The 22,226-nt window shown below is 53.6% G+C and overlaps 1 protein-coding gene across 3 annotated transcripts in view; it reads right to left on the bottom strand.

The window, feature by feature from the left end:
* ADGRD1 (adhesion G protein-coupled receptor D1) overlaps positions 1 to 22,226 on the bottom strand; it is a 145,364-nt gene that overhangs the window by 71,197 nt on the left and 51,941 nt on the right. For all 3 annotated transcript variants that reach the window (XR_010933399.1, XM_067701242.1, XM_067701241.1), the window contains one exon: positions 20,781 to 20,922. Coding sequence is in view for 2 of the 3 variants with exons in the window: in XM_067701242.1 (XP_067557343.1) it covers positions 20,781 to 20,922 (142 nt within the window). In the remaining variant the exon portion in view is untranslated. The remainder of the gene's footprint in view (positions 1 to 20,780; positions 20,923 to 22,226) is intronic.

The following is a 22,226-nucleotide window of genomic DNA, read 5'->3' as shown; positions in this document are numbered from 1 at the left end:
AACCCCAGCTCAGGCTGGGCTGGGTCCCCCCTCCCCCCATTTCCCTGGCCCTGGAGCAGAGCAGTTGTGTTTGCTGTGAGGATCCTGCTGGGATGGGGGCTGAGACAAGGCCCCGGAAGAGCTGAGTCTTCCACCGACCGCCGCCACCTCTGCCCTCTGTCCCGGCAAAGGAGAAGGCAGGGATTCCCGGCCAGCAGCCCCTCCTTGGGGCTCCCCCCCGGGGAAACCTGTTCTGTCCAGCCCCAGACACAAGCTCTGAAGGTCATCTCTTCCTCACTCGTGCATCCTTTTGAGGAGAAGTCAGCAACGCCTGCTGCCAGAGGACTGGGGTTCTCCCTGCCCTTCCTCCCCACGAGGGCCAGAGGCGCGCCCACCTGCCTCACAGGCTCAGCCCGCACCTGTTCTTTCTTTCTGAGCATTGTATGTCGTGAAAAGTCAGATTTCTTGCAAAAGCCGTTTCTCTGAGAAAATGCAGCAGGCCAGGGAGACAGGATGTGCATCCCCTCCCGCGGCCCCATCAGTGGGGTGAGGGGTCCCCACTCACGTCCAGGTTTCTCCTGACTCCGAGGTCAAGGGTCAGTCCCAGGCACTGTTGCCGGGGCCACGCTCTTGTCACAGACTTAGAGGAAAGTGGGCCCCTCCGTCCCCTCTGACCCTAAGCAGGCAGGAGCAGGTCCCACGGGTGGGAGACGATGAGTGGACAGGGGTCTCACCCCTGGGCTGCTTCCGGGCTGGCTCCCCGGGGCGTTAGTTTGTCACACCTGCCCCCAGATTCTGGTACCAGCCCCTCGTTGTCTGGCCTCGGTAGGGGAGGAGAGAGGATGTGCTCTCAGCTGGACAGCCTGGGTGGGCTCACGCCGTCAGGGAGGTGCTCCAGCCAGCGCCAGGCCGGGCAATGCTCAGGAGCTGGGAGCTGCCGTTTGCACCATCATCACAGTGGAGAGGGCGGGCACACGGGGGCTACACAGAGGTGACGTCCACCGTCCTGGGAAACCAGGCTCACCCCTGGCGGGGCCTGAGCTGACCTGTTCCCCTTCCACCTCCATCTGACTCACTGTCATCTGAGCATCCTTCAATCCCCCTCAGGACAGAAAGGAGTCACCACCCCTGCAGAGCACCCCCCCGCAACCCCGGTTCCTCACCTGCTCAGGATCTCCGACGAGGTCCGAGCCCACGGAGCCCCATCTCCCATGTTCACCCGAAAGCCCCCTCCTGGCTGTGTTTCCATGGTTCCAGAGCAAACCATCTGGAAGCAACACGAGGGGACTGCGGTCGTGCAGCTGGCCCCTCCCTGTCTCCAGGCGTATTTTATGTGCCCTGAACGGTGCTCCAAATTTTTGGAAATTTTCATATTAAAAATTCTAGATTCTCTTAAGAAACGGGAAGCTTTGTCAAGTCTAGTTTAGAAAATGCAGGGGGGGCTGTGTTCGATGCCCTCTCTCTCCATCAAGCACAGCCCCCACTCTGAGATACCAAACAAAACAGCAAAGATGCTGCCTGGGCTGAGCCCGGGACCTGCGTGGCCTGCGGGGAGGGAGGGTCGGCCCAGGTGCCGGGTCACTGAGCCCTCAGCTGCCGCGGGAAGTACGTACGGATGGTGAGCGCGTGCAAACAAGCACCCGCGTGAGCAGGCTGGAGACTGGAGCAGGTTCATGCTTCCCCGACACTGGTTTGTTTTTAGAGCTTTGCTTATTTGTTGGTTTAAGCAGATAAACAAGGAGGAGAATAAGAGCACTTACTAGTGGCATAATTTTTCTCTCTATTGGTTTTGATGTGGATGAATCTCCAAGCAATCATCTTGTCTTTTATGGATATATTGAAAACAATTAACTGAGAGAATAAAAACTTCATTTACATGTGATTCCCGCTGTATAAAATGCATGCATGAGCGTAAGGCATTAATAGGTCTACATCTAGGAAGATGGGCGCATTTTTCTTCTTTTATTTTGACTTCCAGTAACACTGTTATAATCTGGTTCCTTAAAAAAATAATAACAGTATCACACCTGTTAAGTGATGGACCGTTGCAGTGTTTCTGTTTTCAAATCTTAAAGCAATCAGCTCAACATCATGTTTGGGGACCGGCTATCAACATCACAGCAAGAACTAAATGCACAAGAGCTAAACCCTGAGCAGCGTATGTTTCTTGTTCGCAGCATAAAGCATAGAACAAGTTCGAAGGCGCTGACTGAAGTCTGCATTTATTTCCCAGGGAGGACAGGCTGCGTTTTAAGGCACAGCTTTGGTGGCTCGCAGACCTGGACTCAGTACCTGCAGCCAGCGCTCCCCAACCAGGAAATGTGGAGCAGGTCGTTTCACTTTTCCAAGGTCAGCATCCTCATCATCAGAAAACCCCACTACGCACCACATGCTACACACAACACGATAGGCAAAAATGCAGGAAAGGCACAGTTTAGGGGAAAAGACAAGCATTCATCCAATGACCACGAGATGAGTGTAAGTACCACCAGGGAATGGGACACAGTAGTGTCCAGGTGGGTCAGGGAAGGCCCCTCAGAGAGTGGCAACACAGCTGACCTAAGCTGCAGGCAGATGCGGCACGTGCAAAGGTCCTGTGGCTGAGGCAGAGAGGGAACAGGAGGGTGGCACAGAACAAGGCTGAAAAAAAGACAAGGCTTTGTAGACTTAGATGGTACTCGAAATGCACAGAAGGCTGTCGAGGGCTTTAAGCACGAGAGTTGCACAATTCAATGGACATTTCGAATAGTCGCCCCTCGGTATCTGAGAGGGATTGGCTCTAGGACCCCCCTCGGACACCAAAATCCGAAGACGCTCAAGGCACTTACACAAAACGGTGTAGTATTTGCATGTAAGCTACGCACACGCTCCCATGTGCCTTAAATCATGTCTAGATTACTCATAATACCTAATACAATATAAATGCTAAGTAATTGTAAATTCAATGTAAGTGCTGTGCAAACTGTTGCCAGCATGCAACAAACTCAGGTTTTGCCTTTGGGAACCTTCTGGAATTTGTTTTTCTAATGTTTTTGATCTGAGATGGGTGGAACCCGTGGGTGCAGAGGGCTGACTGTATTCCTCTGGACGCTGTGTGTAGCGGGGCAAGCCTGGCAGCGGCAGAGCAGGTGAGAGACCATCACGGTGGCTCAGAGGGGCGATGACAGTCTTGGGCAAGGACGGTGAGTGGAGACGGGGCAGGAATGATTGGGGGACGGGAGCTGGGAACCCAGCCAGCAGGCTGGTCTCGTTTTTTCTCCTGCTGGGTGCCATAGGGGCCAGCAGGGGGCAGCAGAGGGCAGGCTCTGTCCTGCCAAGCGCACGACGCAAGTGCTCCGCCGCTAATGCCCCAGGTCATCAACATGCCCAGAATCTTCTTCAGCATCATGTGACACCGTGTGTGTCCCCAGTCCTCACCCACCGCACCGAGGCCCCAGCATGACTCAGCCGTTCCCGCCCCCAGCAGATGCAGCGGCCGTGGAAGCAGTCACAGGGCACCATGCGGCTGGGCCAGCTCCTGGCTAGGACCACGCCCCTTTCCCCTCCCGCGGTCACCCACACCCCACGGGCTGTCCTCCCTCCAGCAGGCAGAGAGGCAGCCCAAGCCTCCATCACCTCAACTCCCGCTAGCTAGACAACAGGGGTGAACGCTCACTTTCCCATCAAAGAGGTGCCTGTCTAGACGCCCTCATCGACGCACACACTCTCTCAGCCTAGCCCAACCGCAAATAACAAGTGCACGCATCCGGGCTGACCTCAGAGGAGAAGGGATCGATAAACCAATACTGCACGCCCACCCTCCCAGCGGGGGAGAGAACGCCACGTGCGGACAAGTCTGTCCTGCTCATCGGCGTTCCCAGAGTCCACAACGGTGCAGAGCACGGGCGTGGGGCTGAAGCAATGTCTGCCGGATGAATGAATGAAGGTCTGCATCACCGTTTGCAGGATTCCCTACCAGGATGAAAGCAGTCCAGGCCATGGCCAGCTTGGGAGACCTCTGCCTCCTCAGACTCCTCCCCGCCACCCTGCCCCCCCAACCCCTGCCTCGGCGCTGCTCGAAACCACAGCCCAGCCCCATCTGGATGGGCTCACAGGGGCCCCACCCAACAGCCCGCTCGCACAAAACAGAAAACTTGGCATCGCCAGCTCGGCTGCTGCGTGGCCGAGAGTGGAAAATGCAGGCAGCTCTGCGCAAACCACAGGATCATCGAGAGCTTTGGGAACGGGTGTTAATGACAGTTTTATTTCACGGGGGGAAGAGGAACCAGACTAACGGCGTGGCCGCTGGGACAGTCTCAGCGTTTCTCCGATAAACAGAACCCTCTTGGGACAGGGGGACGAAGGAGGAAGCTCACTAGTGGACACCCGACAAGCTGTGACTGAAGCTGCAGGGTCACCACTCTGCTGGCTGCCGCCTTCCAGGGGCACCGGCAGATGCGCGGTCGGACCTCCCACGTGCCCCTAATAAGCTGCCCGCCGCCACTCTTCATCACAAAGGCCACAGAATGATGACTGGAGGCTTCAACCGACACAACGCATATATTTTCAGGAAACCAAACTGAGTTGTGAAACCTACCACAGAGCTGAATTTTCAGTGTCAGAATCCATTAGGTGACTCGTCCATGGGGAGAGTAAGAGGAGCTACAAGCTGAACAATAAAGGGTGGATGTGCGAGATTGTCTTTGCAGAGAGGCAGCTCGTGAGCTCGACCAGGACCCCAGGCAGAAGGGCTGCTCCAGCCAGTATGGGAGAAGCAGCCCAGTGGCAGGGGGCAAGGCGGGGGCTGACGTGCACCCTTCGGGCGAGAGGCTGTGAGCCTGTGCTGACTCCTCGGGGAAAGCTCTCATGGCTTGTGTCTGCAGGGCTGAGGGCCACGTCTGCATGGAAACATCATCTCTTCTCTCTGAAGGTCAAAGGGGTCGGAATCATGGGACTCCCCTGGCGGTCCAGCGGGTTAAGACTCCGTGCTCCCAATGCAGGGGGTGCGGGTTCGATCCCTGGTCGGGGAGGTAAGAGCCCGCGTGCCACAGCGCGGCCAAAAGAAAAAGGGGCGGGTAGGAATCTGCATGAGGAAGGAGGCCAGCCTGGAGTCATTTCAAAGGCACGCTGTCCAGGTGGCAATTCACAGAGGAGTCACTTGAACAGCAGGTAGACACCCCAGATTTGGGAGGTGGGGCTGACGGCATCTTGGGGGTGTTTTTGAGCTGCAGCAAAAGCCACCCAGTGTTTGGCACGCAGAGCTGGTCCCCGGAGGGAAGGTAGGTCATCTTGCCTAAGGAGCCCGAGGTCTCTGGGGAGACAGGTGGCTGGCACCCGTGTGCCCCATCACGAGCTGCGGAGTCTCGGAGCTCTGTGTGGCGGACCTGGGTGGTCCAGTAAAGGCCAATGGTAGAGAAAGGAAATGGGTCCCCTGAAACCAATGACCTCATTTAAGACAGGGACTGAATTAAGGGTGGAGGGCTAGTGTTTGCTAAGACCCAACCTTTTGGAAAAGATAAGCACAAGAATGAATCTGTGCACTGGCAGCATGGAAGCTGGCGTCGCGGGCGGGGACGGGGTGGGGTGATTAAGTGAAAAGCACAGGTGTGTGAGGTGACCATATGGGGTCTCGAGGTGTGGACCTAGTCATCCCAATAATGGGTCAAAAGGTAGGTACAGTCCAGCTAAGTCCCAGAGTTTCCATCAATCCCACAAAATCCACCAGGACCCACAGACTCAGATCCTGGAAGAAAGTCAGCCAGGCCTGAAGGGAGGGAACAGGAGGACGGCCCAGAGTCTCAGCTGAGCCGGGCCATCAGCTGCCCTCTCGCCTCCACCACCAGAGCTGGTTCCGCTCTCAGGGTCCTCAGCCCAGTGCGTCTTCAGGAAGGGACGTGGGCTGGCCCAGGAGAGAGGGCTGGAAAGACACAAACCAGCCCGAGACACTGCACCTCAGCAGTGATCTCCAAGGAGCAGCCGTAAGCTAAGGTGGGGAGTTCAAGCAGGCCGTCTGGGCAGCCTGGGGCCCTCTCCATCCGCGTTTAACTGCAGCTACAGACAATGCGACCAAGGCTTTTCCTGACCCCCATTCCCACGGTGTCCGCGTGGCGATTTCAAAAACACAGAGTGAGAAGCGGTATCTCCTCTGCCCGGGTGCACCTAGAACGCCCCACGGGAGGATGAGAAGCGGTACCTCCTCTGCCCGGGTGCACCTGGAACGCCCCACGGGAGGATGCTGGGTGGTTAAGACCTGCTGAGTGATGAGAGGCACCCGGTACCCACAGTCACGCCCAGGACCACATGTCAGCTGGACAGGCTTCCCTTGCACACAACAGGTGCTCTGTGTGTGGCAAACTGGCCAGTTAAGTGATGGGCTTTTACACGAGTATCAGATTACTGGTCTCCTGTTTCTTTTCAGTGTACTTGGGAAACACGGCAGTTGCTACGCACTGAATTATCCGGCATCCATGTTTGGCTATAAAAGCGGTGGAGAGCACTTTCGCTGTTCCCCGGAAGCGGAAAGACCACTGTTTCTAGGATTCAGGCTGACGTCCTCCACGCCGGCCCTGACACACAGCTGAACAGGCTCCTCTGTGGAGGGGCGACGGGGCGCAGCGACCATGTATCTGCCTCCGTGTTCCATCACATCAGTCAGAGTGAAAGGTCTGGGCACAGAAATCTCACGCCTTAGAGGGGAAATCTGCCACCCCGCAGTGGTGGCTGTCTCACTCAGAAACCTGGCCACCCTCCCCGAGGGTCTCAGTAGCCCTACTGACCTGGAAGGGGCTTCCTATAGACTCCTACGCTACCCTCTGCGGTAGACAAAACGACACCCCCTCGCCCAGAGAGATCCCATCCCAATCCCCGGAACCTGTGAGTGTTACTTTACGAGGGAAAGGGGCTTTGCAGGTGGGGTTAAGTTAAAGCTCCCGAGATGGGGAGATTATCCTGGCTGTTCCGCAAGGACCCAGTGTGATCAACCAGAGTTCTTGTGAGAGGGAGGCGGGAGGGGCAGAGGCAGAGGAGAGGTGACCTCAGAAGCAGAGGCCGTGCAGGCAGCGGGAGAGATAAGCCAAGGAGTGGCAGGGTCTTTGGAAGATGCAAGGACACAGAGCTCCTGGGAGCCTCCAGAAGGAATGCAGAGCCGCTGGCACCTCGAATCCTGCCCAGGGAGACGGAGGCTGGAGACGTGGCCTCCAGAGCATGAAGATGATGAAGCCGTGTCGCTTTAAACCATCCCGTTTGTGGTGATTTGTTACAACAGCGACAGGAAGCTAACACAGCCTTCTTCTGGAGAAAAGGTGGCTACGTTGGATAATATAAAAACATTCAACTTGCACATGCCCAAAACAGTCAAAATGAAACATAACAGACAATGAGTTCATGCTGTGACAGGCACATGGCCCTTAGAAGTCAAAGGATATAAGCAATAAAAATGCAAATGGCCAATTCAATAGGAAAAAGTGTCTAGCCTCACGCATAATCAAAGAAATGCAAATAAAAGCACAACAATAACATTACCAGGAGACGTCTTGCCACCAGAGTTTGCCAGGATGTGGGGAAGTCGGGGCCGCCTGGGGACAATGTAAACTCGTACAAGCTTTCTGAAGGGCACTATGCGTATCAAAGGTGTGTGTCGATGTGTATCAAACGTTAAAGTGTGTATCTCACCCAAAGTAGCCAAGGCAGCCTGGGAGAGCCAAGCTGCGGGGGTCTGAGCCCCTCTCAGGACCTATTAGAGATCCGCAGCAGTTTGGAGAGCCAGGAATTGGCACCAGAATAAACAGATAGGAGCAGAGTCCAGAAACAGAATCGCACGTAAACAGTGAACTGATTTATGGCAAAAGTGGCACTGCAGTGTAAAGGGAGGGGGAGGGGATGTTATCTTTTCAACAAACAGAGCGAGGTAAATTAGCTATTCACCTGGGAAAAATAAATGAATCCTGACCTCCCCTTCATAGCACACACAGAAAGAATTAGAGAAGGACTAGGTCCAAAGGTCAGGGAGAAAACAATAAAGCTTTCAGGGAGCTCGGGGGACTATCTTCATGAGCTTGGGTGAGGCAACATTCCTGGACCAGGACACAAAAGCCCGAAGCATAAAAGGACAGCTTGATGAAGTCGACCACGTTGAAACTTAAAACTCCAGGAGGCAGCCCAAGAGTAAACAGGCAAGACCCCATCGGAAAGGATATTTGCAATGCATATATCCAACAAGTGACTCATACCCAAACTATATAAAGAACCCCTAAAAAAATCCGTGAGAAAAAGAAAGCAGACATCCCAATACAAATGTAGGCAAAAGATCTGAATAGTATACGCGAAAAGGCATAGCAGGATGGTCAACAGGCATATAAATAGTGCTGCAGGTAAGAAGCCCTGCCCGAGATGAATCTCCTCGAGGTAACGCGGAGCAGAGGAAGCCGGGAGCATCTCAGTCGGGAGGTCAAGTGCCCGCATGTGTCTGAGCCGCAGTTCTGTCCAGTGGGGACGTTAAGGCCAGAGGCTCGGGGTCACTCAGGAGCCACCTGGAGTCCACCCCGACGGTTCTCTATTCAAGCACCTTGGCTGGTGAAACGCGCGCTGACCCAGGGACCAAGGTGCCCCCGAGACATTAAACAGGCTTTTTGGGAGAAGAAATCTGTCCGGCTCGGAAGGCAAAGCTCAGGGAAGCTTGGGGGCAGGGGGGATGGGGGCAGGCCCCGGGGTGTGACTGGGCCCCAGACGGGTCCCCCCATCCACCCCGGGCCCCTCAGCATGGCCCCCTCTGTCGTCTCACGGTGCCCAGGGTCAGAGGACAGGCTGGGCTCACGAAAGTCCAGATCCAACTCGCCCTCTGCAGCCTGACCGTTCTGACTAACTGATGGGACCCGATGTCCTCGGAAAGGGACTGATGACATGACCACGTGGTGTCCCAGAAACGCAAGCCCAGCGTCTCTGGTGGGCCACCCTCATGCTTGGGTTTAACTAAGTGTCCCCCCTAGGACCCCCAGGACAGGCCTGGGGACCGGCGTGTGGCCACTGTCCCTCAGAAACCCCAGGGAGTCCCCACTCTGTGCCAGGAAAAGACGCCACGTCAGCCTGGGCCCCGCTGCCGGGCTAAAGCGCAGCGGCTCCGAGCCACGCGCCCCTCGACGATGACGGGACCCAGGACCATCCCCACGTGTCCTCTGAGCCCCTCTCGCCCCGCCCCTGCCCACCAGCGCGGGCTTCCGCAAAAATAGTTTCCCATCGCACAAATCATTTTAACTCAAAAGAGCATGCCTCCGAAAACATCCTCAGAAATGCAAAAGCAACGTTCAGAAGAAAAACCCCCAAAACCCTAGAGAACGCCCGGCTGAGACAAGCCGCAATTACTGTCCTCGGTTGGTTTGATAAAATTTCCTCCCCGCCTCTCCTCAGGACGACAAGCCTTCACTCAAAGACTTTCTTTTTTAAAAATAACTACAGTAACCCACCATTAGAACAGAGATTGCATTCTAATCCACCCTTTCTTTTTCTCTGGTTTCCAAACTGGCACCTTCCTGACTTCAGAGAAGGAAAAAATGTAAACTTCTACAAAACGTCCAGCAGCTGCCTCGAGGCCAGTCCAAGCCGGAATTCAAGCTACAGCAGGAAAGTGAGAAGGATTTGCGAAGGACTGACCCCCCTGCCGCCCCCGCCCCACTCCCACCACCCCCCACCCCTAGCCCACACCATCTTCTGAACTACTCCAGTGACAAGAAGGTGTCAAGGACCAGCGAAAGACAGTGCCCCAGGGAGCCCCTGCCCAGAGCCTTCCAGAACAAAGGGATGCTTATCCAAACATCTCTCCTTCGCTGTTGGAGTCTGGAAGGGTGGTGTGCTTAAAGAAAAAAGAACTGTTTTCAAAAAGCATAGCAACGCGCAGTTTCATCTGCTGCTGCTTCTCCAGCCACCCCTGAAGCCCAGTGGCTTTCAACAGCGCTCGAAGCCATCCCCCGCCTCCCTCCAGCCGTGACCCAGGTCACATAGCACAGCTCAGGAGGAGACGTCTGCACCTGCTTCCTGCCCACGCCTTCCCGGGCCCCTGTGCTGGGGCCCAAGAACGCACTGTCACTGGGGGCAGCGGGTTCCGGGAATGCTTCTCCTCATGTACTGCTATTCTTCTGGGTCATCTGGACGATTATTATTGTCTGTGGTTGACAGCTCATAATGCTGCATCTTCAGAAATGAATTAACCACACACACACAGCTCACAAGAGCAGCAGAGGGGAAGGAATCTGGCTGGCGGCACCCATTCGCACAGTGACCTCACGTGCAGAGACGGAGCTCTTCCTGTTCTCTCTGCTATTTGTCACTCCATTGCTCCCTGAACCGCTAGAGGCGCGAGAGAGCAGCCTGGGGAGAGGGGTCCATTTGCAAGTAGACACACACTTTTCCAAGGGCATAGAAGAGAGGCTACACCTCTCACAACGGGAAAATACAAGCAAACAATGTCATTCACTCCAACAAATTGCTGGCAAAATACTGGAACCAACTCAAGTGCCCATATGCAGGAGGGGAGTTGACAACCACATGACGGTTGAATAAATCCGCACAGCAGAGTGCCAGGCAGCTGTAAAAGAAAGAAAGGAGGTGGACGATCTCTATGAACTGCTCTAGAGTGATTTCCAGGGTAGACTGTGGAGTGGACAACTGCAAAGTTCAAAAGGGTGGAGTTTTTTTGGGTTTTTTTGCGGTACGCAGGCCTCTCACTGCTGTGGCCTCTCCCGTTGCGGAGCCCAGGCTCCGGACGCGCGGGCTCAGCGGCCATGGCTCACGGGCCCAGCCGCTCCGCGGCACGTGGGATCTTCCCGGACCGGGGCACGAACCCGCGTCCCCTGCATCGGCAGGCGGACTCTCAGGACTCCTGCGCCACCAGGGAAGCCCACAAAAGGGTTTTTATAGCACTCTACCCTTCATGGAAGAAAGGAGATATAAGAAAATGTACATGCACCTATTTGTTCAATGCAAACACAACACAGAAAGGATAAACCAGAAACTAAGAGAACTGCTTACCTAGAGGGCATGGCTGGGGATGGAGTGCAAAGAACAGAGGACGGAGCAGGACAGGGTGGGGTGCCACGCCTCTGAGTGCACCTGCTTGTGTAGATCTGACCCTTAGGACTGTGGTTACATTTCACATACCCCCACCCCAAATACATCAATAACTAAAATTGGCCAGAACGGGGCACAGCCATCACTGAGTACACACAACCACAGACGAATCTAACTGTATCACAAATGATTAACCCGCTCTGAAGGGAAGGGAGCAGAAAGGAACCAACCTAGGTAACTTTGTGAAACAGAATTTCCACTGTATAGTGTAAGCTAATGGCAAAGAGAACGTAAACAAATATCGTCCTCTAGTTAGTACATTTGTTTCCCACGGGGGCATGGGTTAGCAATCCTGAACGACTCTGTACGTGTAATATATTTTATTTTACCAATAAGTAAAAGTACCGAGAATCATGAGAGCCAGCTTTGGAGAAGGAAAGATATTAAAAAAAGCCTCGGGGCTTCCCTGGTGGCGCAGTGGTTGAGAGTCCACCTGCCGATGCAGGGGACACGGGTTCGTGCCCCGGTCCGGGAAGATCTCACATGCCACGGGGCGGCTGGGCCCGTGAGCCATGGCCGCTGAGCCTGCGCATCCGGAGCCTGTGCTCCGCAACGGGAGAGGCCACAACAGTGAGAGGCCCGTGTACCTCAAAAAAAAAAAAAAAAAAAGCCTCGAATGAATCCTGTGGTCTTTGATTGCAAAGCGTTATCAGGATGAACTTACACTTTTTAACATATACATACAGATGGATAAATATAGATAAATATATAAATGCATGTGTTTGCTTGTTTAAGTACATACATACATTTTAGAAGCAATGACACCCCAGTAGAAATGAGCACGCTTTGCACCCAGATCCTGGTTTCTAAACACCACTAGCCAATAAAATGAACAGGGCCCCTTGGAGAAATGGTGGAGTCCATGAGCCTAGAATATCTTTAATGCTAGAAAGTAAGGAAAGACTCAAAAACGAGGAAAGCTTATCGGAAGGACACAGAAGCCCACTGGGAAAAAGCTCCCAATGGTCAAAGCTGGGACAACTTGAACAACAAAATAAATAATAACAGTATTGGATTAGAGCCTACAGAACAAAATGTCCAAGAATCATATTGACATGAATAAATGAGTAATTTGTCCTTATATTAAAGTTCCAACTAACAAATGTAGAAAGAATGATGGAAATAGAAAATCAACATTAGGCAAACACTACAGTAATAATTTTTGCAGGTAATAACCATTGATGGACACTAAAATTTTTGGAGAAAGTATCATGAGAGGTATGACAGCTGTGTGGTTTCATGGTATCTCCCTCACAAGAGATTATAATTTGCAAAGGGAAAAACGGTAACTTTGCGATGGATAACGCTGGAAAACACCCCCTCAACCAAGCAAGCAAAGTGAGCATCACTGGTGATGATAAATACCATCCTCTACTGCCTGCGTCTGGTCTGAATTGTGTCCCCAAATCCATCTGTTGGAGACCTAGTCCCCAGGGCCTCAGATGTGGCTGCATGTGGAAACGGGGCCTTGAAGGGGTAATTAAGGTAAATAAGGCCATAGGGTTGTTCCCTAATCCCATATGACTGGCGTCCTTATAAGAAGAGGACAGAGGTCACATAAGGACACAGCGAGAAGGCAGGGTCTACACGCCAAGGTAAGAGGCGTTAGGAGGAACCAACCCTGACAACAGCTTGATCTCCACCTTCCAGCCTCCAGGATGCGAGACCATGAAGGTCTGTTGTCTAACCCCCTCGTCTGTGTTATTTTATCCAGTAGCCACAGGAAACTCACACAGTCCGGTGTGATCCGACAAGAAAGGCACAATTTCACTTCTGTGGTGCTCAACCTCGTCGTGAGAAAACGTCAGGTAATCCCACACTGAGAGATGCTCTCCGAAGTGAGCGTCCTGGACAATGCAAGCGTCGAGGTGCTGCAAGACCAAGGAGCTGAAGAACCACGACAGGCTGGGGGGTGAGGGGACAGGTGAGGTCCTGTATGGAAAAGCCCTAAGCAGGAAAACTGACAAGCTCCAAAGCACCTGTTGACTAGTTAATATCACTCTTAATTTCCTGGTTTCAAGAACTGTACTTTGAACTATTAACATTAGGGTGAGCTGGGGGTATGGGAACTCTGTCCTATTTTGCAGTTTTTCCTTAAGTTTAAAATCATTTCAAATAAAAATCTTAAAAAAACCAAAGAGGTTTTAAACTGGTGGCCGACTAGCCCAATTCAACCCACAGATGAGTTCTGGTTGAAAATGTTAACAGCGAATTTGAATTCGCTGCCAACAATACAACTCCAGAGATACAATTTCAAATCCAGGTGTGTGGCTTCCCTTCAAAAATCAGAAGCTGTGGCGCTACCTCTGAGCAAGCCACGTCGCCCACTGCATCTGCAGGACCAAAGCCCCCTATGTCCTGACGCCGCTCCCCGCATCCAGATGGCCTGAGAAGGTGCAACCCTGAGGGCACAGGGGCCCCAGCCCCCCGCAGGGGAGAGCCCAGGGCTTCCCTCAGAGCTTGTCCCCAAGCACGTGTGCGTCTCGAGACTCAGAGGGAAGTCCTGGGGCCGGAGCTGGTCAGGACTTCTGTGCACACGGCCCACCCCAGCATTTAGATGCTGCAGTCGTCAAGGTGCACGAACCCCACACAGGCGATACTGGGAGAGCGACACCCACTGCCCCGCCACCCTCTGGCCCGTGACGGGCATACAAGCCTCACACAGCAACAGACATCCTCCCTCCTGCTCCCTCCTGGGGCTTTGAACTGTGAGGAGGGGACACACGCACAGACACAGAGGCGGCCCTCACCCAGCACCAGCGCAGGGCCCCTGTCTGGCCCTGACCGCCCCTGGGTGGAGCTCCCTCCAGCCCTGTGAGCTGCAAGATGTCCTGGAAAACGCCCTCTTTGCTAAAGCTCCTCCGAGGCTGGAGTCTGTTCCTGCACCGCCGACTATGAACTGAACAAGCGCTAACTAACCCCCGTCCCGGCTTACGAATGACGAAATGCAGGCAGGGAGGCCAACACCCCACTCGAGATCACAGCTGGTTTTTGTTGAGTCAACGTAGGAGCCAATGAATAAACATCTCGGAGAACAAATGATACCCTCGTGTTTACTTGTGAGTGTTTCATGACGCAGATTTTCTTACTACCCTCTAGATTACTCGCTTCTCTCACTATGAAATGACTTCAGACGGGCGATTCCAGCCCCTCCCCACGAGGCTCGCACTGTGAACAGCAGCCACACTGCCCCAGCCTCTGAGCTGGTCACCGTGATGGTCCTCCTGTGTGGCTGGTCCTCCTGTGTGGCGGCCGCCGAGCCTCCCACGGACTCACCACGAGAGGTGCACGGCCGTCACGGGTCAGAGCTGGGCAGGCAGCACGGTCTGTGCTCTGACCACAGCCGCATCGCTGGTCCTCCGGGAGGGGGTGTCAGACGCGCAGAGGGGCGGACCTTCCATTTTGGCCACTTCCCGGGCCAAACATCACTGATGCTAGGACATCACTGTCATTGGACTCAATCCCTTCCGAACTTTATGACAATCCTGATGGATGGACGGCCTGATTGATGAGTAATTTTTAGACAATAGCCATTGAAACTGAACTTAGCTCTTCAAGAGACTGGCTTTTGGTTTTCTAATTCTCAGAGTTTCCGAAGAATCTGCTTCTCTCAGGCTTTGCTTCCTTCTGGGGGTAGCAAAGGTCTCATCTTCGTTGACCAGGGAAAGGTGACCATTCAATCTTGATTTACAAATCAAGGTTCTGATTAGAGGCTGTGAGCATTCTGACTGGCCAGAACACGGCCATTTCTGACCCATCTTTTAGGCAGGGGACTTTGTCACTTGCTACAGGGACCAGTTAACCATGGCAGCGTTGTGCCCTGAGTAACTTCTAGAGGGGGCTGTGCATCTGCTCCCCGTTTCCATCCCTCTCAGCTGGACGGTCTATTGCAACAGCCTCTACGTCACTGCCAGCTGCCCGGCCAGGGGCCCTGAGCTGGGAAAGGCTGCAGCCCAGCAGGCTCCCCGCGCCGGCCGGGACGCTCAGCAGAGCAGCAGAGACCACCTGCAAATCAGCACGACTGGGCGTGGCCAAACGACAGGGTCGGAATCTGGACAGTCTGATGGTTTGGGAAGCAAGGGACATAAACGAAGCAAAACACTGTGATGGGTTTGAACACAGGCTCTGAGGACACACACGCTGGGCCCCGGGCATGCCCGACACAGAGATTCCGGAGACGACATGGAGCAGAAGCCCTGGCTACACGGGCCACCACCGTCTGTCAGCCGGGTCCCACCCACAGACAGCACAGAGCCGTAATGAGCGCCGGGGGCTCAGAGCAAAGCCCCTGGAGATCAGGGCAGTGGGCTCTGGCTTGTTTATTTCATTGTACCAGTAACTGGCTCGAGTTGGTTTCCTAAGAAAATACTGAGAACATTTTTTTTAATGTAAGGATCTTTATGGCAGGACATCCCAAAAGACATTGGCTGGTGGTGAGGTCCTGAGGGTAGGGGCCCCTGGAGACGGCCCTACTCAGAAAGGGGCTTGGGGGGAGGGAGGGAACCCCGATAAACAAAACAAAATCAGCCCTGCTCTTCAAGCTCCAGGTTCACACCAGCCTGATCTGACAAGGAAGGTGGGTGTGGGCGTGTGTGTGGCTGTGTGTGTGTGTGTCGGGTCTATGCGTGTCCTGGGTGTGTCTGTGTGTGTGTGTCGGGTCTATGTGTGTCCTGGGTGTGTATGTCTGTGTGTCTGTGTGTGTGTGTGTCGGGTCTATATGTGTCCTGTGTGTGTGTGTCTGTGTGTGTCTGTGCTAGGTCTGCATGTGTGCGTGTATTTGTGTGTCAGCGCACGTCCTGACTGTGTGTGTGTGTGTGTGTGGCTGTGTGTGTGTGTCGGGTCTATGTGTGTCCTGTGTGTGTGTGTGTGTGTGTGTGTGTGCGCGCTAGGTCTGCATGTGTGTGTGGCTGTGTGTGTGTGGCGGGTCTATGTGTGTCCTGGGTGTGTCTGTGTGTCTGTGTGTGTGCTAGGTCTGCATGTGCGTGTATTTGTGTGTCAGCGCACGTCCTGAGTGTGTGTGTGTGGCAGTGTGTGTGTGTCGGGTCTATGTGTGTCCTGGGTGTGTGTGTGTGTGTGTGTGTGTGTGTGTGTGCTAGGTCTGCATGTGTGTGTGGCTGTGTGTGTGTGGCGGGTCTATGTGTGTCCTGGGTGTGTCTGTGTGTCTGTGTGTGTGCTAGGTCTGCATGTGCGTGTATTTGTGTGTCAGCGCATGTCCTGAGTGTGTGTGTGTGTGGCTGTGTGTGTGTGTCGGGTCTATGTGTGTCCTGTGTGTGTGTGTCTGTGTGTGTCTGTGCTAGGTCTGCATGTGTGCGTGTATTTGTGTGTCCGCGCACGTCCTGAGTGTGTGTGTGTGTGTGTGTGTGGCTGTGTGTGTGTGTCGGGTCTATGTGTGTCCTGGGTGTGTGTGTGTGTGTGTGTGTGTGTGTGTGCGTGCTAGGTCTGCATGTGTGTGTGGCTGTGTGTGTGTGGCGGGTCTATGTGTGTCCTGGGTGTGTCTGTGTGTCTGTGTGTGTGCTAGGTCTGCATGTGTGCGTGTATTTGTGTGTCAGCGTATGTCCTGAGTGTGTCTGTGTCTGCGTGTGTGTGTCGGGTCTATGTGTGTCCTGGGTGTGTGTGTGTCTGTGTGTGTGCTAGGTCTGCATGTGCGTGTATTTGTGTGTCAGCGCATGTCCTGGGTGTGTGTGTGTGCATGCACGGACACGTCCCTGCCCTGTGAACTCACTGAGGGTCTGGACGCCGGGAAGCCCTGCGTTCAGGACACGCGCCCCTCCCTCCGCTGCCCGCTCAGCCTCGCGCCTCAGCTGCAGGCCCTGGTCCCAAGCCCCCCGCTCCCCAGCACAGCCCACAGCCGCAGCACAGCCTGGCCCCCAGCGACCACCGTGCCTCACAGCCCCCTTCCCCAGGGCCACTTCAGCCTCAAGCACACATCGCTTCCGGAGTCGTTCAGAGCAAGGCTTCTCTGCTTCTACACACTGGGGTTACAGACTTGCACATCTCAATGCCACGTTATAAAACCCCCAACACTGGAAGCACTAAAATGCCGCTGCTTCCCGCCAGGACCAAATTTCCAACACAGGCTGAGCCCGCCGAGCTCACTCCTGCCGAGTTAGCTGCGTCCGCGCCATGGCAGCAAGGGAAGAGCCTCTGCCCGGGGACGAGCGTCTCTCCACAGAAAGGGGAGCCACACAAACATACACGAGTAACAGCACAGCTCCTGACGAGGCTGCTCCACGGTGCTGTGACTCTGAGCTCGGCACTTCCTCAGCAGCCACCTACTGAGCCGCTGCTGTGAGCCAACGCTCAGTGCCGGGCATCGTGAGGAAGGAACCAGTGATCCCAAACAGGGTCCAGGGCAGCCCCTCCAGAAACGCACAGGCTGGCTTAAGAGGTGATCGATTTGCATAAACAATAACATACGGTCCTCGGAGGTGGTACGGACGCAGTGCAAAGACGGCCTGGAGGGAAACGTGGCCCTTCCCTGGGGACATCAGAGAGGGCTTCATGGAGGAGGTGGGACTGACCTCAGAGACGTGGAAAGAAGGCCTTCCAGACAAAGGGAGGGGCACATGCAAGGGTGGAGGCCCACCAGGCCTGGACTTCAGGGGAGAGCGAGCGTTTCCATTCCTCCAGACAGACATTCAAGCAGAAAGTTAGACTGGAAAGGTCTGCTAGAGACCGACCGTGAGGCCTGGAGTTGAAATGTGTCTTCAGGGAAACCTTAGTCACCGAAAGATTTTAAATAGGTGAGTAAGGCCATCTGGCATGTGTTTCTGGAAGATAAGCCTGGAACTCGGGGAGAATGAAGCAGGGAGAACAGTCAGGAAGCTTCTAGCTCAGGCAGAACCAGGGAAGGGATGGCGGGGCAGAGCAGGTGCGAGGGATGCTCTGAAAATAGGGTCACAGCTGGTCCTGCGCAGGGACCAGGACCCAGGAGGGCGCCAGGGTGCCAGGCTCAGAGCGGAGAGAAGGCGATGTGGTGACAGAGGACAGACACAGAGGACGTGCGGGCTCGGGGGTAACGTGCCCACCTGCACACCTGGAGCCGAGAAACCTGCCCGGAAACAGGAGCGAGGCCGAGGGAAGAGGTGGGTTTTGTGTCATCGGGAACACCTGCCCGGAGGTGATGGCTGAAATCACGGCATCCCCATGAATTCAGAGAAGTACACGTTCATGCAGAGGGGCTGAAGGAACACCTGTGTCAGGGAGTTACAGCAGGTGGTGCCGCAGAGGTGGGGCTGACACCAGGGAAAGGGCGGCACCTGCAGGGCGTGGACTGCCAGCCCGGGGCTGGGGCGTCAGGGGCTGCGGCGGGGCGCGGGCCTTGACGGAGCCAGGTGAGCAGGGGTCTCTGGAGACGTGTGAGACCATTTTTGCAGTTCGAAAATGTGTATGGAGAGTGGAGATAGTAAAAATCGACTTTAAATAGTTTGAAGAAGAGAAGGGAGGTGGACGTCACATAAGATCTCTGGAACTTGGGAACCAGCGATGCCACTTCTGCACGCACACACCTAAAAGGACCAAAAGCAGGGTCTTGGAGAGACGCTTGCACACCCACATTCACGGCAGCATTATTCACAATAGCCTAAAGGTGGGAGCAACCCAAGTGCCCATTGACGGATGCCTGGATAAACAAAATGTATGTCGTCCATCCACACCAGAGAATGTGATTCAGCCTTAAAAAGGAGGACATTCTGGGACTTCCCAGGCGGTCCAGTGGTTGAGACTCTGCGCTTCCTCTGCAGGGTGCGCAGGTTCAATCCCTAGTCGGGGAACTAAGATCCCACATGCCGCATGGCACTGCCCCCCCCCCCACAAAAAAGGAGGACTTTCTGACATTTGCTACAACACGGATGGACCTTGAGGGCTAGATGCTCAGTGGAACAAACCAGACACAAAAGGACAAACCCTCTATGACTCTATTTACACGAGGCTCCCAGTGTAGCCAAAGTCATAAAGACAGAAGGGAGAAGGGGGGGCGCCGGGGGCGCGGGGCTGAAGACGGGAGCGGGAGCTCGTGTTTAATGGGGACAGAGTTTCAGTTTTTCGAGATCAAGAGAGTCCTGGAGATGGAGGGTGGTGACGGCTGCACAACAACGTGAAACGTACTTTACTCCCGTCGCTGAACTGCAGGATTGAAAACGGTTCAGAAGGTCAATTTTATGTTATGTGTATTTTACCACAGTTTAAAATGTTTTGTGATCTTCAGAAAGAGAGGGAGAGAGGTAGGTAGGGTGAGAGGGGCATTCTCAGGTCAGGACAGTTTGCCTGTGGATGGAAAGGGCGTGAGAGAGAGGGATGGAGCAGGCAGACAGCGGGGGCGGAGGGAGGGAGGGAAGGTTCCCGAGGAAGAGAAGGAAAACATCCTTCCCTGAGGAAGGAGGGAATGATGACGAGAGGGATGTGAGAAACCGGCGAAACCGTCAGGATGAAAGAGAGAACAGAGCAACGGCTCTCGGGTGATGCCATCAGCCTGCGAAAGCACAAATACAGACGAACACTGGCCAGAAAGTGTGGACGGCTGGGCGGAGCTGGGTTCTGAGGGAACCAAGACGGGGCCTGACCTTCGTGGGGAATGAGGGTCGGGGGGCAGGGTGAGACGGGAGCTGCAGTGAGAGCGACTATGTCCTGACTCACTGGCTTCCCTCGATGGCCGCCTCACTGAGGAGGAGACGAAAACACAGGTGGACGGACCCGGAGGCTGGCACATAGTAGGGCTTCAGGTAATGTTGGTGGAATGGGATGGAACAGTATACAACGGGACAAAATAAAAAATCCTGGCGGGAAACGTCTTTGTGTGACTTCAAGCAATCAAACATATATTTAGTTCTTATTACTGTACGTATAGAATGGATAAACAAGGTCCTACCGTAGAGCACAGGGAACTACATTCAGTAGCCCATGACAAACCATCATGGAAAAGGATATGAAAAAGAATGTGTGTATCTGTATCTATATACATTTTATATGTATAGCTGAATCACAGCAGAAATTAACAAAACATTGTAAATCAACTGCATTTCAATAAACTAAATTATATATATATATATATATTGCATTTTCTAATAAACTCCTTGAAAAACCACACCGTCAAGTGTCGAATCAACACTGTATCACAGCACACGATCCTGACACAGGGAAAATCGTACTTTTTAAAGGACAGGTGCACATCTGTGTCCCCAGTACATTTGTCGCTCTTATCACCGACAAAGATAAACTGAAGGCAGAGAGAATTACAGTGACAATGGGGCAAAACAAACGGCTCATCACTCAAAACCGGAAGCGTAAGAAAAGTCTCTTCAAAACACTAAACTGTTTCCCAGAGAGAACCAAGCTCTGCAACTTACTGATGGCGATTATCAGGATAAGGGAGAATCAGTCCGTATATCCCCCTCCTCCAAAAACGACACTTATTGTAAATCAGAAATACCCACGATTGTGGCGCACACATCTACGAAGGTGACATCTGCTCTTAGAAGCCGTCTTACCCGAAGTCAATACTGTGTGTCCAACCCCAGTGCCATCCGGGGGATTTTCCACCGCTGCTCACAAACAATCCCAAGAAAACGAATGCTAGGAAGAGGGAGATGCCAGTCCTGGCCAGCACCGATCCATCCAAGATTCTTTACACAATCCCACACACGAGTATTCCTCGCTGCGAAACGAAATCAAAGCACAGACGTGAGGACAAATTCACTCGAACTCACCAAATGGTGCCAGAGATGGACGGTGATGAGAGGGGAGCCCGATAAATTCTGGGAGAGCTTTGGCGTCGGGAAGACCTCCAGGGAAATCAGGTAGCTGCTCACAGACAGCAAGCAGTGCTTGTAATTTGCTGCCTCAGCAATCCTTGGAAAGAAATGAAAAATCATTACAAAACACACAGAAAAAGAAAGAAACCCTTGGGTTTAAAATTTAATGTTAAGTCTGAGATTTTTTGAAATCGTTTTTGGAGGGAGCTTTGATTTCTATCAAAGAGCTGCTCTCTCTAGGGCTTGATGCTGGTACCGAAAGGTGAGGGGGAGCCCTTGACCTCACAGAGTCTATAATCTAGTAGAAGAAGGGGGTTGGCCCAGGATGTGGGGAAGAACAGAAAGGTCAAAACAATGAGCCTGAATCCCAGCCATCCATTTACTTGACCTTGGACGAGTGACTTACCTATTGGAACTCTGTCTGCCCTCACTATAAACCAGTGTGGTAAGTAGTAGTGTGATAGACAGCTGTTGCCTTGTCACCCAGTAGCCCTTCACCCTTCTCCTGATAAAGGCACCTGAGCTTCCCTCCAGGTGATACCCCTTCCCCACTTGCAGCCCACATGCTTTGGAGGGAACTCCATCCTTGACTAAGAGTAAAGCCTGCTGTCCTGACCTGAATGCATCAGTGCACTGCATTCCTCAGACCATGCTGACTGTTCAGACGTGAGCACATGGTCCAAGAAGATCCGAGGAGAAGTAACAAGATTCAGAAGGAAATGCTGGATTCTCACTTCTCTCTGCTGGACATCAGCCCTGAAGCATGAGGTCCCAGAAGTGGCTTACAATCACGAGCAGAGAGACTGACTGGGAAGGGGATCCACCCCCTGAGAGCTGAGAGATGGAGTTGAGTGACATCGACTGGATGCTGGATCGAGCAGCCCGTGCACCTGTCAGCTCATGTGATCCAACGAACTCCTCTTTTGCTTAAAACAGTTTACGGGGCTTCCCTGGTGGCACAGTGGTTAAGAATCCGCCTGCCAATGCAGGGGACACGGGTTCGAGCCCTGGTCCGGGAAGATCCCACATGCCGCAGAGCAACTAAGCCCATGAGCCACAACTACTGAGCCTGCGCTCTAGAGCCCAGGAACCACAACTACTGAGCCCGCATGCCACAACTACTGAAGCCTGCACGTCTAGAGCCCGTGCGCCGCAACAAGAGAAGCCACCGCAATGAGAAGCCCGCGCACCGCAACGAAGAGTAGCCCCCGCTGGCCGCAACTAGAGAAAGCCCATGCGCAGCAACAGAGACCCAACGCAGCCAGAAACAATAAATAAATAAAATAAAATAATAAAATAAATAAATTAAATAGAAAATTAAAAAATACAGCTTATGCTGGGGTTTCTGTCACTTACAACCCAATCAAAAGAATCCTGACTGGTATACACAGTACTTGTCTC

Source organism: Pseudorca crassidens, chromosome 12, assembly GCF_039906515.1.
Source record: "Pseudorca crassidens isolate mPseCra1 chromosome 12, mPseCra1.hap1, whole genome shotgun sequence".
NCBI classification, from domain to species: domain Eukaryota; kingdom Metazoa; phylum Chordata; class Mammalia; order Artiodactyla; family Delphinidae; genus Pseudorca; species Pseudorca crassidens.
Note: the sequence above shows the minus strand (reverse complement) of the source record. Positions and strands in the feature narration are given on the sequence as shown.